The sequence below is a fragment of the Magallana gigas genome, chromosome 5 (assembly GCF_963853765.1).
Source record: "Magallana gigas chromosome 5, xbMagGiga1.1, whole genome shotgun sequence".
NCBI lineage: Eukaryota > Metazoa > Mollusca > Bivalvia > Ostreida > Ostreidae > Magallana > Magallana gigas.
Window position 1 is genome coordinate 33,122,341 of NC_088857.1, and position 16,440 is coordinate 33,138,780.

The 16,440-nt window shown below is 32.3% G+C and overlaps 1 protein-coding gene across 1 annotated transcript; it reads right to left on the minus strand.

Annotated features, from left to right (window-relative positions):
• Nucleotides 1-5,481: 5,481 nt before the first annotated feature.
• On the minus strand, nt 5,482-10,734 carry LOC105342693 (FMRF-amide neuropeptides). Its single transcript, XM_011449715.4, has 2 exons — nt 10,598-10,734; nt 5,482-7,294 (listed from the first exon to the last, which is right to left on the minus strand). Exon 2 carries the CDS (start codon nt 7,283-7,285, stop codon nt 6,023-6,025), a length of 1,263 nt encoding a protein of 420 aa, XP_011448017.4. The 5' UTR covers nt 7,286-7,294; nt 10,598-10,734; the 3' UTR covers nt 5,482-6,022.
• Nucleotides 10,735-16,440: the final 5,706 nt, after the last annotated feature.

Here is a 16,440-nt window from a genome sequence, read left to right on the forward strand (position 1 = left end):
CTTGGAAAGTAAACAATCATTTAGAAACGAAATCAAGTTCACAACCAACTTTTGATATGGTTTTACTTTTAGTGTAATAATTTTGGAAGCAGCGATATTTAATAACCCCCCCCCCCCCACCTCAACCGTTTCTAGATCAATCAGTTATCAATGAAAAAGTATTCCACCGAAAGTTTCTGTTTTAATATTACTTGAAAGGTTAACAACATGAATACTTACATAATAAATTTTTCTTCAACTAGTATATTATAGTAATTGCAATGCACACTTCAAAATATCTCGTAACCACACTATATATTCATTTTTGTAATTATATTTCTAAATTGAAACAGATTCTTCATTTACTAACATTATTATAATTGAAGTGTATCTACATGTACAACTATTTAACTGTCTCAGCACTTTGAAATTTTGGTTCTTAGTCATAAGTCTTACCTGAATTGTGTTCCCTGTTGATAATTCTTTGCGTTTTTTTCGCTCTTGCTTTATGTCGATGTTCTGTTCTACTATTTCAAATAAAATCTCTGTTTACGCACTCTTATTTATGATTACAGTTCTGTTTTATGTAGGGAGAAATAAATACCTCTGTTCTCATTTGACCAAAGATGCTGGGTAAGTTTTATTCTTAATCTTCACACAATACAAGCATTACTCTGAGATTATGCTCATGAATACGGCCATGAAATGGGGTTCTTTAAACCTTTTGGATTTTTTCCGTTCGTTCAATTGATTAATTAAAGCAAAAGATGAATGATTATCATAATTTTGCATTAGATGAGCTTCTTTACCGCACTCTTTGCTTCCATGTCATTATCCTATGACAAAGAATACAAGAAAAGATTAATGTGCAAGGCTATCGATTGTTACCCGGAAAAGTATAAGTGAAAAATATTTCCGTCTTACAAGGGTTAAGAATAGATCTTCTATTTTGCATTCAATTTAGAATTTCAATAGCGTGAACCATCACGAAAAAATGTTGTTTAAAATACAACATATGAGCGTATATCATAATCTTATCATAAATACATATATTACCTAATCAAAGGGATTTTGTTGTTTTATTACAAATTAAAAATGTTCGTCTATTTTGTATGTGTATTCAGATTTGAAAGTGATCTATTGAATTGTCGGTCAATAGACTGCGATCTATTAGACCGCCGGTCAATAGACTATGATCTATTGGACCGCCGGTCAATAGACTGCGATCTATTGGGCCGGCAACGTATTTTAGAAAAAGTGAAAGATTAAAAGATAACTTTATTATGCTTATTTTACTATTGTTCTTAAAATTTATCTCCATGGTATGAAAACCTTCTGTAATTTATATTTGTAAATACAAAATACTAGACACAGAATTAGGTAATAAAACAATTATTTAATGCTTGAGCAGTCGATAGACCCGAATATTTTTCCCTTGGTGCAGGGAACAGCTCAGTATGATCTATTGCCCTCGGCCGTTGGCCTCGGGCAATAGATCATACTGAGCTGTTCCCTGCACCATGGGAAAAATATTCGGGTCTATCGACTGCTCAAGCATTAAATAATTGTATATTATTATTGGGGGGGGGGGGTGTTTCTTGGAAAAAAAACAATATTTTTTGCATTGCAATGAAAATTGATCAGTATCTCTAATGCATAAATATTTACTTACAGTGTATGTACTCTGTATTTTAAAAGTATTTTGAATGATTTTGTCAGTATATCAATATGTTCGTATACTTTAATAAGTTTTTAACACATTCATTTAATCATCTTTATAACATCGACCAGCAGATGACTCGATATTCTAGTACTTTTTTAAGCTCTTGGCTACTGCTCGTAATCATTGCATTGATGAATATAGATGCATCAATGCTAAAACACATATATATGCAAAGTCATGCAGACAGTGTAGGACAAACAGAACAAAAATATCCATGGCCCTTGTACTAATGTCATCGTTGCTTTAAAATTAATTGATTCCGAATTGTTTTATGGGGGAGGACAAGTATCATTCCTCCAGTAAAATTTACATTGTTTGACAATTCCATCCTCTGATCTGATAAACCCATTTCTATGCAACAGTCGAGGTGCGTTCAGAGGCAGGCACTAATGGCCCCTAACTTATTGTAGATGAACAGCTTAGTGTTGGGGAGTTTGATCAATCACCTTGGTAATCCGTTTCTCTGTTGTGTTCACCTAGTTGTTCCGCCTTGTTGCCAGTGATGAATCGGTCCGGGGGTATCGTGGTCCAATATTTACGGAGGAAAAGCAGGTAAACATGATTGCTATTTCGGTTGCTCGTCATTAGTCTTCGGTGTTTGCTGAAACCTTACGGGTGGATAATTACCAGCCAATTGTTGTCTTTTTTTTGTCTTGTCAAAAGTTCGAACCTATTGCTCTGTTCATCTGAAGCCTTTTTAGGATGATCATGTCAGGGAGGTTGATTCTAACCACATCTTATGATGAATTAAAAGAATAATTAGGTCATTATGTTAATTGGAGCTTGATATTGATCAATCAATAGATATTTTCCTTTCATGTAAATATAACTCGTTTGAATTAATAAGTTTATTTTTCAGGTACATCAATATTTCACTGATAAATATATATATACCCATTAGTATAAATATCTTTAAAGTAGTAGCAAAGATGAAATATGAAAATCTCAAATATTCTTTGGATTACAAAGCATTGACGTCAAAGCTTTGTTCATACTTTTCTATTTCGTAATAGAAATTCGTCCGGGCACTATCAAATTTTGATTTGATGGTAACATCACACATGTTCGTGAAACTGCTGCATGTTGATCGATTTTCAGTTTCAAAAATACATGCAAACGATACATTGTACCATGGTTTGGGAATACATATAGACGTATCGCTGGCGAGTTTAGATAGGGTGCGGGGGCCAGGGGCATGTCCCCTTAGAATATTCAAAATATTAGGTTGCTGTCGATTAAGACTTTAATGATATTGTATGTTAATATGAAAACACGTTGAAATAGTTAAAATATCAATTAAAATTTTATTTTCAGAGTTATCTAAGTTGCCAAATATTTGAAACTCTTGAAATGTAAGCGTAAGTCCTACATTGATATTACTTAAAATAAATTATACTTTACTTCAAATAAGGTTCAAAATACCGGTTTTACCAGAGGAAATGTTTTGTTATCGTCGGTTTTCATGGCTAGTTGTCACTTGAATTAACTTGCATCAGAAGACTAATCACACTCACTAACCCCAAGAAGTATAATGAAATGGTTTTGTTCACGAATAAAAGTGGCGACTTCTGAATTTTTTAAAGAAGTGAATCAGAGCAATGTACTTCGACATTAGAAATTTGCTAAAATGAAATAAGATTCAAACTCATTGCACTGTTTAACATATCTTATATCAGAAAGCACTTTACCAGTGTTTTCTTTCTTTAAAATATTCTGAATATAGTTTATATGATATAATCTCTAAATGATAATTAATGATGTCTTACTTGAGTGTTTGTTTGGTTATCGCTTGCATTACAAGACTCATTAACTTGAATATCATTTTCGAACCAGAAATAAATTTTGTTGCGTCCTCTTGAAATATACGCAAATAATTTTTTTTTTTAGGTGGATCAGGTATTTCATGTAAAATATTAATTCTAATAAGTCTGAACAGGTATTATCTGTTAGATAATCTGAAATTGGGGAGCGGCCGATTGGGTTGTTCGTAGTGAACCTATTTGTGGACTGAATTGAAGCAATCACTCTGAAAATAACTTTTAAACCGTCCTTATAATCAAACTTATAAAAAAAATTCAAAAGTTTCTAATAAGGATTTAGTGTTCTTGTTTGATTCGAGAAACGTTTATCATTATCATAAATGAATTTGAAATAAACAGTTTCTTTTTACTTCGATATTCTGAAAAAAGGTTGGTGTTATTTGATACTTGTACATAGGTATCGATTAATTGTATCCTTTAATAACTTTTGCATAACTTTGAGGATTATTGAAGTGGACCAATGTGACGGTGAATATGTTTGCACTTAAGAATATATACAGCAACTATGGGAAATCTTTGCACTGCACTCTTAAACTAATTGAGAAAAGTAGGTAAAGAATTCAAAGTTAACAACCATATTGTTTTATGAATGACCCAGTTTTGATCATACAAAAATTCCTGACCCTCTTTTTTCCTCTCCCTTATTTGTTGGTGTTCAACAACAAAAAATTCAACTTTTTTCCAACGTTTAATTAAAAAAGAAAATGTAGGGGAAATTCAATTTTTTGATATCTGTTGTATACATATGGGAATGATTTCCGAAATTTTGACATGAATGCGTTAATAATACATGGACTGAAAAAAACTCATTTTGCAGACACCCCAGAGATCAAACGTGCTCCTTTGTCGACAATATGAGCAATGAAAAGAGTGAACACTTGTAAGCCATCAATAATTTAGACGTTACACCAAACATTGACTTTTCCCACGTTATTGACTTGTGATGAAAATGCTTATTAGAATTAATCCAATTAATCATCGTTTGATGCAAGTTTTAAGTAAACAGCTTCTTCATAAAGCAAACAACGTAGTTAGTGCGTTTCTTTAAAGAACGATCATTTGATGAATGTATCTTGGTGTTCTGGTATGATCTAAATTACAGAGTCTGTTAATGAAAATAGAAGCCATTTGCGAGGTTTGTCTGTCATGTGCAGTCTTTTTATGTTCGGGCTATAATAGTCCTTCGTTATACTATAAAACAAATGTTCATTTTGTGACACGAATTTATATATAGAGTGTACTGTAAAATATTGTTTCAGACATTTCATTCTATTGCTTTTTTTAAAAATTCTATTTGACAATTTCATAGTAAAAGAATTTTTAAAAAATCCTTATAGGATCTTTCGGTAAAAAAAAAAAATTCGGATCACAACATGTTTAATTGAACTATTGTATTTATGAATATATATGTAAGTACAAAAAAATCATCGATATTTCTCACAGCTTAAAATTAACGTAGTAAATCGTAAATTTCATTCAGCAATTCAATGGCAGATTGGTTCTTTGAAAAACCAAATGGAGACGTTTGACAAACATAACCCATCTGTTTGTAAATAATCTTAAAACGTCAAAATGCTCCTATCAAGTCCGAATCGCTTGGTTTAACGCTGAACATTTTTGATTTTCAACAGATAGCAATCTATGGTTCTCTCAGCAAAACCTCTTGTTCCTGTTTGGTTTTCTTTCTTTACGAACCCAAAATTGGAAAACGCAAGGTGATTTACTGGGTCTAATATGAAGCACATTGGAAAAAAGAATCCATAGCCAGAGAACCATTAAAGTACAGGGGAGAAGTGCTCAGTTGAACATGAGGTTTAACTATAAAGAATACTGTACATAAATATGAAATGTTACAGTTTCCTTTTGGTTACACAGGGGAAGTCAATATACTTCGTTCCTTTTCAACGAACTGGTTTCATAATGCCTTAATACATGTACAGATTAAAAGCCAATTCAAAATTTGGTCGATAAGCTTTATTTCAGAACACTTTCAAAAGTATTGAATCAAAAAAGCAATTGATTATCAAAATATAATAACAGTCTTTTATATAAAATATTGGTAAATTTTATCACATGAGACATATTAATATTTTATCAGTTGATACAAAAGCGAAATCACTTGTGCTACAGGAGTTTCCATTTCTTCTCTTTTCTTAAAAAAAAAAGCCACAACTACAAACATATATTTCAGCATTCATGAATAACCAATATTGAAGCATTTAGATGTGTCATGACTAACTGAGCTAACTGGATAACTTAGTAACTTTTATCTTAAAATTCAAATTTATTATTGGTTGTACAGCAAAAGTTAGTCAAACTTCAAATACATTTACAATTGCTCTGTTCTCTCTCTCAAGTAATCTATTGCTAGAAGCACTAAAAGGACTTTTATCTAAACGTCTTTCTTTTGTTATCCTTTTGGGTATTTTCACTTAAATTTAAACAGCATGTATCGCTTTTTGAAAACATATTTTCGAAAATTTTCGTTGTTACAAATACTTCACAGAGAACTGTCACTTTGTTCATCGTCTATCAAATGGTTATCGCTCATGCTGCGCTTTCCAATTCGTATAAAGGAACTTTGTTGGATTCTGCCGTTTCGGTAAAGCGGATCACTTACAAGTGATTGCAGTAAGTGTTGTCGACCGATTCTCATGAAGGCCGATGTAGGGACTTTGCCAATTCGAAAGAAAGCTCTCTTGTTGAGGTTCAAGTTTTGTTCTGGGGAAGAATTGACGCCAGAACTTCTCTTGGTTACTTTGTTGCTTGAACTTTTACCGATTCTGAAAAACTGACTTGCTCTTCTAACAGGTTCGTCAGAATTTTGATTGAATGATTCTGAAGTGTCTTCATTTTCTGGGTTGGATTGACCTTTATCTTCTGTGAGATTATCGCCTGCTTTATCTGAATCCCCAGAACACTTTTTCCCTATTCGAAAAAATCCACTAGCTCTCTTATCATTCTCCTCTTTGCTATTTACGCTTTTCCCGATACGAAAAAATTTACTCGCCTTTTTCCTCATTTCTTCAGGTGAATTTCTGCCAATCCGAAAAAATCCACTTGCTCTTTTCTCCCCTTCCAGTGGAAATGCTTTTCCGATCCGGAAAAATCCTTTGCTTCTACCAATTCGAAAAAATCCACGACTTCTTTTATCGTTTAATGCACTTTTGCCTATTCTGAAAAAGCCTGAAGCACGTTTTTCGTCCATTTCGTTTAAGCTTTTTCCAATTCTAAAAAATCCTTTCCCTCTTTTGTCAATGGGAGTTCTGCCAATCCTAAAAAATCCGCTTGCCTTCTTGTTCATTGGGTTTTGGTCGACGCTTTTTCCTATTCTAAAGAAACCCTTTCTTTTGTCTACATTCTCGGCACTTTTACCGATCCTGAAGAATCCGGATGCTCGTTTTTCATCTTCATCTGCCGTGTCGTCACTGCTTTCTGGGTCAAACTCAACGGGAACGTATATTGGTGTCTCTGACTCACTATTTACAACTCGAATTAGTTGGATTTTTTCAGGAATATAGTTATCTTCTTCTTTGACAGTTTTGCTGTCAAACTTTTTATCGTTCGCTTCATTTTCCACTGCACTTTTTTTTCCAATGCGAAAGAAACCTCTGCTTCTCTTATCGTCGGCTTTGTCTCCTAGTATTTCGTTGGCACCTTCTTCAGTTTTTATTGGGTGGAGAAGTTTGTTTTCGTTAATTTCGGCGTTGGTGGTGTAACAGTAAAATAAGCCTACAATGATGACATGGTAAGGTCGCAGCATTTTTAAAATCTGAAAAAATGTAAATCTCATTATATTTCAAGTATAGATAAAATTTTCACATTTAAATCTAGATTTTAATTATGTTTCAGTTGGGCAAATTTGTAGCTTTTGTTGCCTGTCTCTGAACCAACAATTTTTATTGTTCTTAATAATCCTTCTTTCTCATCCACTTTTAAAAATAAAGAAAGAGGAAGTGTCTTCAGTTTTGTTCTGCCCAATGTCCATTATTGAATTATATGTGCTGGTCTACTATATTTTGCGAAAAGGTTTTGAAATTCATCAATTTCATTTGTATTAACATTTATGGAAAATGATACTTTGTTTTCGGAAGGACTGGTCGTTAAAAGTATAAGATGTGAACAGCTTTGCAAAATGAGTCAACATCGGAATAAATCGGCAGCAGGTTGGCTGTCGTGTTTAAGTTTGTAAAGGAAACCATCGTGAGGAACCACTGTATGTTTATACCACAATATCCGTAACCATTTAAAAGCACCTTTTTAATACCTATTCAACATTTTTAAAAAAAATGATAAGAATTTTTTTTAGAAGAAATCAATTTCTTCAACAACAAAAAAATGTAAATTTGATATGAAGAGTAAAGAAACTATTCTTCATAACCTCATTGACAGTATTTGAGTGTTTCATAATGGTTTATTACTCGATTTAAATCTTTAAAAATTAAATATAATGTTAAATGTTCTAAAAGGAAACCGTCAGATTAATTAAGTTAAGCAATAAATCTTTGATTTGAGTACTGTGCTTCATGTTCACACTTTAATCAGGCGTTCTAAAACTGTTGTTATTGATGTTTCGCTATCCGGAGTTTCCATGTCAGCCCGGAAGAGTCCGGCAAAAAGCCGGATTTTTCGATAACGCTTGATGGCGTGTGAATTGCAAACACCACCCATAAACACCCAGGGAAATAGATTTACTTCATCACAGGGACCATATAGTAATGGTATCGAGCCAATCTCTCTCTCTCGGTCTGATAACGGCATCGGAATTCAGCACTCTCATTCGGGGTATTTTAATTGTTTATGGTGTTAAAATACAGGCATTAAATAGATCATTTAGAAAATAATCCAAGCTGATGATATCGCATCACAGCGGCTGAGAGATTACTAACCTATGGAGATTTGAGGGAAAAATTCCTTTTGAATTTATTTATGATAATATATCTATATCCTAATACGTGTACATAAATAAAAATAGAAAAAAGTATTTGAAAAGCACACACTCTAAAATTCACATAAATTTGCATTAAATTTATTTATAAAAATTAAAACACTCATGGTACTTGTTCATGTCTATTTTTATTATTACAAAGTTCAGAAAAAGATTGAAAAAAAATCATTTTATAGTCGAACTTCAAGCACCACTTAAGATATATATATATATATATATATATATATATATATATATATATATATCTTAAGGAAAATTATTCTCCGATTATTTATATAAACATAACGTTTTCTTCTGTATCAACTGCATAGTCTTATCTAACTACGATTTATTGCACCAAAATGCATAAAGATAATAATATAGGGACATTATGTTTCCTTAAAATTTTGATTTCCTTTTTTATAGCAAAGAGAATTTAAAAAATAAATTCTTAAATAATAAAACGTTCATCAAGCAGAAATAGAGACCTGCGTGTTAAAAAAATCAGTTTTTATGAATTGATGGGAAATAGCAGACATTGAATGATTAATATATAGTCAGCCATGTCAGGGGAAATTCTATGAATAATTAAAAGTTCGGGGATTAGGAGGTGAAGTCTGTGTACTGTAATGATTATTTTGATAATTTTTATTGGCTTTACCATAATGATAATGTATATTAACGTTTGATTTTTTTTTTCGTTCCCCTATTTATCACGAAATGGTATATGTACTATACTTTTGTCCTTTTCTTTTCTTATAACCACAAAGTTGAAATCCGGCCGTTACAATTGTTTTATATGTCTACGTAGGAAATGGTTTTGAAGTGTTCAAATCTACAATATCAAGCAAAATTATCCGGCATATTACATAACTATGCATTCAGTTTTCTACGGTAAAGTTATGACTTAACCAATGACTTAACTATTAAGCTGATGTGGTTTAAAAACTTCTGAGCACAATCTTATAATTATCATTTATCAGGTGTTATTGAAAGAGAAAAAAACATCTAGTGCCCCAGTATTTCTAAAACATTCAAGGATGTTGTACCCTTACAGCTGATACTTTATATTCTTTTTGAAGCTTTAGCGACCAAAAAGAATTTTTTATATGACAATTCCATTTATGGCAGAGATTTAAAGAAAGAAAGCGAGAGAGAGATGGAAAAAAGGAAGGCTGTTTTACGTTAGACATTTTGTTTTAATGTGATATTCGTTTGAATCGTTTGCTTTGAAACAGGCTGAAACACGTGACTCCGAGTACTTCAAACGATCAGCTCTAAATCCACACAAAGTGTTATACTTTCCGACCAATTAAATTGGTACCTACTAGATAAACGGTTTATTGATCTGTCTAGTCAACTTCATTTTCATGCATGCCACTATAATAAAGGTCTTTTTCCCTAATTAACAATTTTCAATTGTCAGTGGGTCCATGACAGCGATTCTGCAATAAGTCTATGACTGGGATGTTGTTGGTTAGTAAAACACAAAAAGGGTCTGTACAGACCCTTCTCTTTCCACCTTCCTCATTGAACACACTCGAAACTTCGTTTTAGGTATTTACAAGATTGCTTACATGTATTCCTTAATTGATGATTGTGATGTTTTTTGTTTCATCATTTATTCAACAATAAAGCAAAGATAGAAGAGGGGTAATAGGGTATTTAAAATCACATTTTGATCATTGGTTTTGAAAGGAAAATAAACATTTTTACCAAAAATAAGTATGCATGCTTCGAATTCATACAGACCACTTGCCACAGCAGAAATTAAAATGATGATAAAGATTTAAAACTTTTAAATTTCAAAGTGTTAATTGGCAAACAACAAAAAAGCGGTTTAAATCCGATAAGCGTTATTTACTAAATGTGCAATGTTTGTTAATATGGTGTGTTATATATTGCTTGAATTCCGCACATGAAATTGTTAACTAAGCTTAGATTTTTTATAATTTGAATTATTCTTGTAAAACATTTGAGTAAAATGTTTGTGCAGCAGGAATTTTTTTAGGATACATGTACATAAAATAATTGTATCGGTTACGAGCTAAATATTTTTGCAGAAAAGTTTTACCCAAGCTTTTTACTTTTAAAGTTAGTTTCGATTCGTTCACGTCTCTCAAAAATATAATTTAAAAAGATACTTACGTTTCTGAAAAGTCTTATAAGTTTGGTCCTCTTGTTTTGCTTGGTTCTTTTTGTCGGACCCTTGTCTGCAGCCTTTCTGGGATTCAAATGAAAATTTAAAGATATATGTTCCGGTGATAAATCGCGCTGATCACGACGCTATGACGTAGGCAGGTAGAGGATCGAATTAATGCGCCTTGATCCGATTTGGTACAGCAACTGAACCAAGAGGCTACAAGCCAGAGAGCATTGTGTGACATCGATTTATTCAATTAAGGTGTAGCTTACAATAAGACTTTGGGCTTCTTAGGTTTGATATGGAATTGTCATACTTTGTTGATATATTCAATCATTGATTGGAAAAGGAGAAGTTCTCCTCAAAAACGTTACAAAAAGTACTTAAATTGGACAAAACATGTTTTTACTCTCTGTCAATCGCTTTAATTTAAAGTTTCAGTCACGTGTTCAAGTGTTAAGTTTTTACTCGAAAGTGGCGTCATCAAAATAGTTTAACAGAACATGGTGTAGGTAATGTATGAGTTATACGAAAGGTCCATTTTATAGATATTTGCTGGGTATGCAATATTTCTTTCCTTAACGTTTTTAAAAAGTAACTTTATTCAAAGTATTGCCTTTATACATAAGTTAAAATATAAAATATCAGAGAGAGAGAGAGAGAGAGAGAGAGAGAGAGAGAGAGAGAGAGAGAGAGATTATTTGTTTCCTTCGAAGCTAGATACATTCAGTCAAGGAAAGCCTACCAGGTATTTAACTTGTCGATAATTGTCCGGAGATGTAGGGGCTTTAAAGATAATCGCAAGTAAATATTTATCAAAAGTCAAATACGTGTGGGGGTACATGTATTTCAATCATCACTATGTTGACTCATTAGTCTCCTCAAATCAATATGCTACTGGGAAAACAATATCACCGATACGAATTAAATTTATATATGGGATTTAATATGTTCTTTTTATCAATGTTTCTAAAGTTACTTAGTAAACTTACTTACTGCCCGTAATTGGCGTATAGTGTATATAATACTCACGTAAACCAGCAGCTTTTTAGAAACATAGAATTATTGAAATAAAATTTATTTTTTTCATAATTAAATTAATAATTAATTACCACTTATTTTTTAAGAAAAGAGGAGAAAGTACAATGGCATGTATGCTCCGCGAATTAATAGGCATTTTTCACTGTTTCTTTTATTTTGTTAAAAAAAAATTGTTTTATATATATATATATATATATATATATATATCTATATATCTATATATCTATCTATCTATCTATCTATCTACACCAACATTTCTCTAAACAAATGGCAAACATATGTTATTGAACACATGGTTGCAAATATTAGCTAAGAAAAAGTGTTTGTTTGTCAAATTAAAAAAAAAATGAAAGATCAGAATAGTAAATTATTAATATGGCAAATTGTTGTAAAAGTCTTTGATTTTTGATCAATTATTCATTGTTTCAAAAAACATAATTAATTCATCACATTTTTTCTTTATAAATTACAGAGAAACACTTATAAATTACGATATGATGGCATTTTATATGAATATTTTATTTTGATTGCTCACACCTTCATTTTGAAGGACTTTTATAGAGATTAGTTATAATTGCCAGAAAGAAAACATTTTAGTTTTATTTTTGTTTGAACTTATCTATTTAACAACAAATGTCAATAAATGAAGAAAGAGCAATGAAATGCACTCTATGAACGCACATACTGCACGAACTTTTGCAGAAGGCTTAATTACATTATTTCTAGAAACGTAAATGGGATTCTTAAAGCTCTTTTTTCTGTTTTGCGCTTTCCAGGTCTTATCTAGAAATGGTTGCAACAATCCCTCAAACACATAACATCACCAAGTAGCTGTGTAAAGCAAGCAATTGAGCATGACACCTCAATATCTCAAAACCAGACGATGAGCCCTTTAAATGGGGATTTTAAGGATGCAGGAAAAAAGGGGATTTGACACATTTAGTTCGGATAACCTATCATTGGATCAGAAAAGAGAGAGAAAGAGCGCTAGCAGTATCTTAATAGATTATATGAATTACAGAACAGCCAACTTCATCGAGTACGCGTACAGAATAAAGTTATTCCATCTCGTCATGGAAAGGGCCATTCTATTGAAAAATAACAGAGTGTTCTTAAGCATGAGATCTCACAGTAATTCTTTACATGTGATTGGAGATTAGCACCTTATCATGAAAAAAATGGCCCTGATAGATCCACGCTACAAAGCGCCGGAAATGAACATGAATTTGATACAATAGATTATCAAGCTATGGCATTTCGCTATAAAATTGGCTCTAAATATACATTCAAGTTCGCCATTCAGAATATCACAATTTCCGCAGAATGCAAAGTTGTATGGATGCTGAATTCCGTGAATTGTCACCTAGGAGAAACTTTGAGTGCTAAAATAACGTTTTGATTTCTTTCTAATGACGCGGGGCTCTGTTTTTTTTTTTTAATCATCAGCACCGATACTTTTATTTATTGTACTACCTAAGCTCTGCTGTCTAAATTCATCAGATTATGTAACAAGCAGTGATTAATGACAAGGTTTCGATAAGGTAAACAATATCCATGGTCAAATTAAAACTTAAAAGGTTTGATTAATTTTGGTTCAATATTTGATAGGCTATCGGAGTACACGCGGACCATGAACATGCAATTATGATCCATCCTAATTAGGTCGGGACAGATTAATTAATCATATATCTATACATCGCTCAGCCGGTGGAGAAGCAATTTAGGAGTTCTTCACATTGTATTTTAGCATGTGTGTATCCTGACACATATATCTGCATTCAAATTAGACGTGGGGGCTTAAAAATCTTGCATTAATTTATATTGGTTTTGTTGTTGTTTTATAAGTATATGTTAATGCTAATATTTGGAATAGGTGTGTAAACAACCTTCTAACCTGAGGGGGGGGGGGGGGGGGCGGAGAAAAGAAAGTCTGTTGAATTTTTTAAAACCATTTCCTTTGTTAAATCAATGAGAAGAAGCAATTTTGATCTTTGTTTTAGATCTGCATGGCCTTAAAAGTTTAAAGCTTTCTCACCTTTTTAGGTTACCCGAATCAACCCGAACCAGTCTTAACGAAACCTTTAAAATAAAATCCTACTACAGAGGGGAAAAATCTAAACGAAATATTCAAACGAATTTATGCTGTGAGTATTCGTGAGTAATTTACAGGCTAAGGACTATGTACATGTATAATATAGGCCTAAAATAGCCCCCTAAAATGAACGTCATCATTTCACTGTAATTCTTTTCTTTTCTTTGTACAAATTTAATATATATTTGTTTCGTCAGTTAAAAAGACGCCTTATAGTAAGTATCCCACATATGACCAACAGAGAACTCCAAACGACATGATTCTGTATTGCTAGTGAATGCTAACAGCAAAACAAACTACACAATACTTTTTTTAAAGATATATATATTTTGTTTTCAAAATGGTCAATACATTGAATATAGAATTTGATTTGGACAGCCTTTCGGTTTCATTTAATCATCCAGTCTGCTAGAATTGTAAAATATCAGCTATTATTATTTACTAGTTTGAAGGAGTACAAAGTTCAAGACACAAAAAGAGCAAATATCTCGTACATACTACACATGTTCTAGTTTAAAAATTTATTTGGATAACAATTGATTAACTAAAAATGTCATTATGCAAGCATATATATTACTTTCGATTTATATATGCTATAGCAATTTTAAAATCTCTTCTAATATACAGATATTCCTATGTTCAATATCATAAACGTTTTAATTAAAAACTTTCATACTGGTTTTTTCCCATAATCCAATTTCAAGTTTTCTATCGTGATTATAGTTAGCCATATTTTGTTTCCAATTTACCGTTTTTGGTCATCTGTCAATATATATGCGGTATCCATCTGGCAGAAATCTTTCGTACTTTCAAAATAAGCTACAAAATGAAATGCACCCGCGATTGCGATAATCATGCCAACGGCTTTGGAAGTATCAAGAATCGTGTATCTGCCATCATTTTCAATCATTTCCCTGACTTTTGAGACTTTTACCTTGTCTGTTACAGTTACAGGTCGGACAAATTTTGCTGCATCTTTGACAGGCTCTGTGCCAGTCAGAAATTTCTTTCTCCACCTACGAACTGTCTCATAAGATACCTTATCAGACCCATAAACTTCCACCAATTCAGTAAAAATCTGCATTACCAAATGACCAAGTTAATCCTAACTTTTATATAATCTCTAATTTATTTAACATTCTTAACCCGTTTTCCTGTCGGTTTTAAAACAAAGGTAAAAAAGTGGCTCAATTGAAATAAATATAAGTTTAAAAATATAATGCTATTATAATACACGACGTGAACATTTTTAAAATACAGGGCTGCGTTTTCTTCGATTGGAAAGGAATATAGATAATGAAATGCACGTCTCGGTTAAATTCTCTGCCAATAAAAAGAAAAGAACCATATCGGCCGTCACACAATAGAGCGGCAACTCCAAAAACATCAATGAAATAATTATTTGTTGTTTCCCGGGGGGACTTGGCGAAATAATGATTTTTCTATAACAACGCGTTTAATTCCGATTCCTTTATATTTCTTATGCCATTAGAATTCACGGGATCGAAATCCACAATTCCTAACCACGAACATATGATGTGTATTTATCTATACGTACAATCTACAATGCCAGAAACATGAATTTCCTTTAAATTCTAATTTGATCGATGTACTGAAAAACGGCATAACTCTACAAAATGTTATAAGATCATCAAAACCCAGCAAAATCGAATAAAATTGTGAATGTAGGTATTAGGAACGTTTATATCATAAATGACAGAGTTTGTATTGAAAACTGAAAATGCGTTTGGGTTTGAAAAAAGCATCTATTTATTTAATCATACAAACACAACCTGGTTCACATTTGTCGCATATCATCCATAGATTTACTAGCATTTCTATTTCAAAGAAATTATCATATACCTGTATTTTTTATAGGTATGTTTGTATATAAATATTTAGCATTAGAACGATTCTTTACGACTGCTATTGCCAATTTAAAACAAATTTCGGATTATTCATGTTTGCATGGTCTATCCTATGGAAATCCGTCAGGGAAATTCATTTACTGTACGCCTATTGCTGTGTTCTTGTTTTGGCGCATGTGCAAAAATAATTTGAAAAGCAGCGGCATTTGGGTATTTCGAACGCTTGAATTAAGGTTATTTATGTGATAAATCACAGAAACTGTATTCTCAAAAAATATTTCTCAGTTTTCTTGGTATATCAGTGATTTGTATATATTTTGGAAGAACATACTGAATTTTAGATGTGCATTTGCCGAATATAGTATGTGATAAATGTAGACAAGTTTCAACACGCAGATTAACGCAACGATTTATTGGTAAGCCAAAGTCACGGGTAATAAAGATTAATCCGATTTATATGGGTTCAATCTTATTATAATAAGATGTTGTGAATCCACTGCCGTTTCTCTGGGTTTGGATGCGGTTACTAATGCTGTACTTCTTATATTCTAATAACTGGGTTAATACAATTAATTAAGGAACCGAAATGAAATGTCCCATGGTCCGAAGGATACTATAGTTTGTGAATGATAATGGGTGCTCTCATAGTTCTGCCGTTGGTAAAGAAAAGTTGCTGTTGGTAAAATTAACTACCCTTGGCATATCAATGGTACCAATGTTTTTGCCAATGGTATATTTTTCTGCAGACGATCTAGAATGTGGGAAGTATTGGTAAATGACGTCACAACTCATCATAGACTTGGCGGCGAAAATCAAGACATAGATCCCAGTTTTGGGGAAACGATTT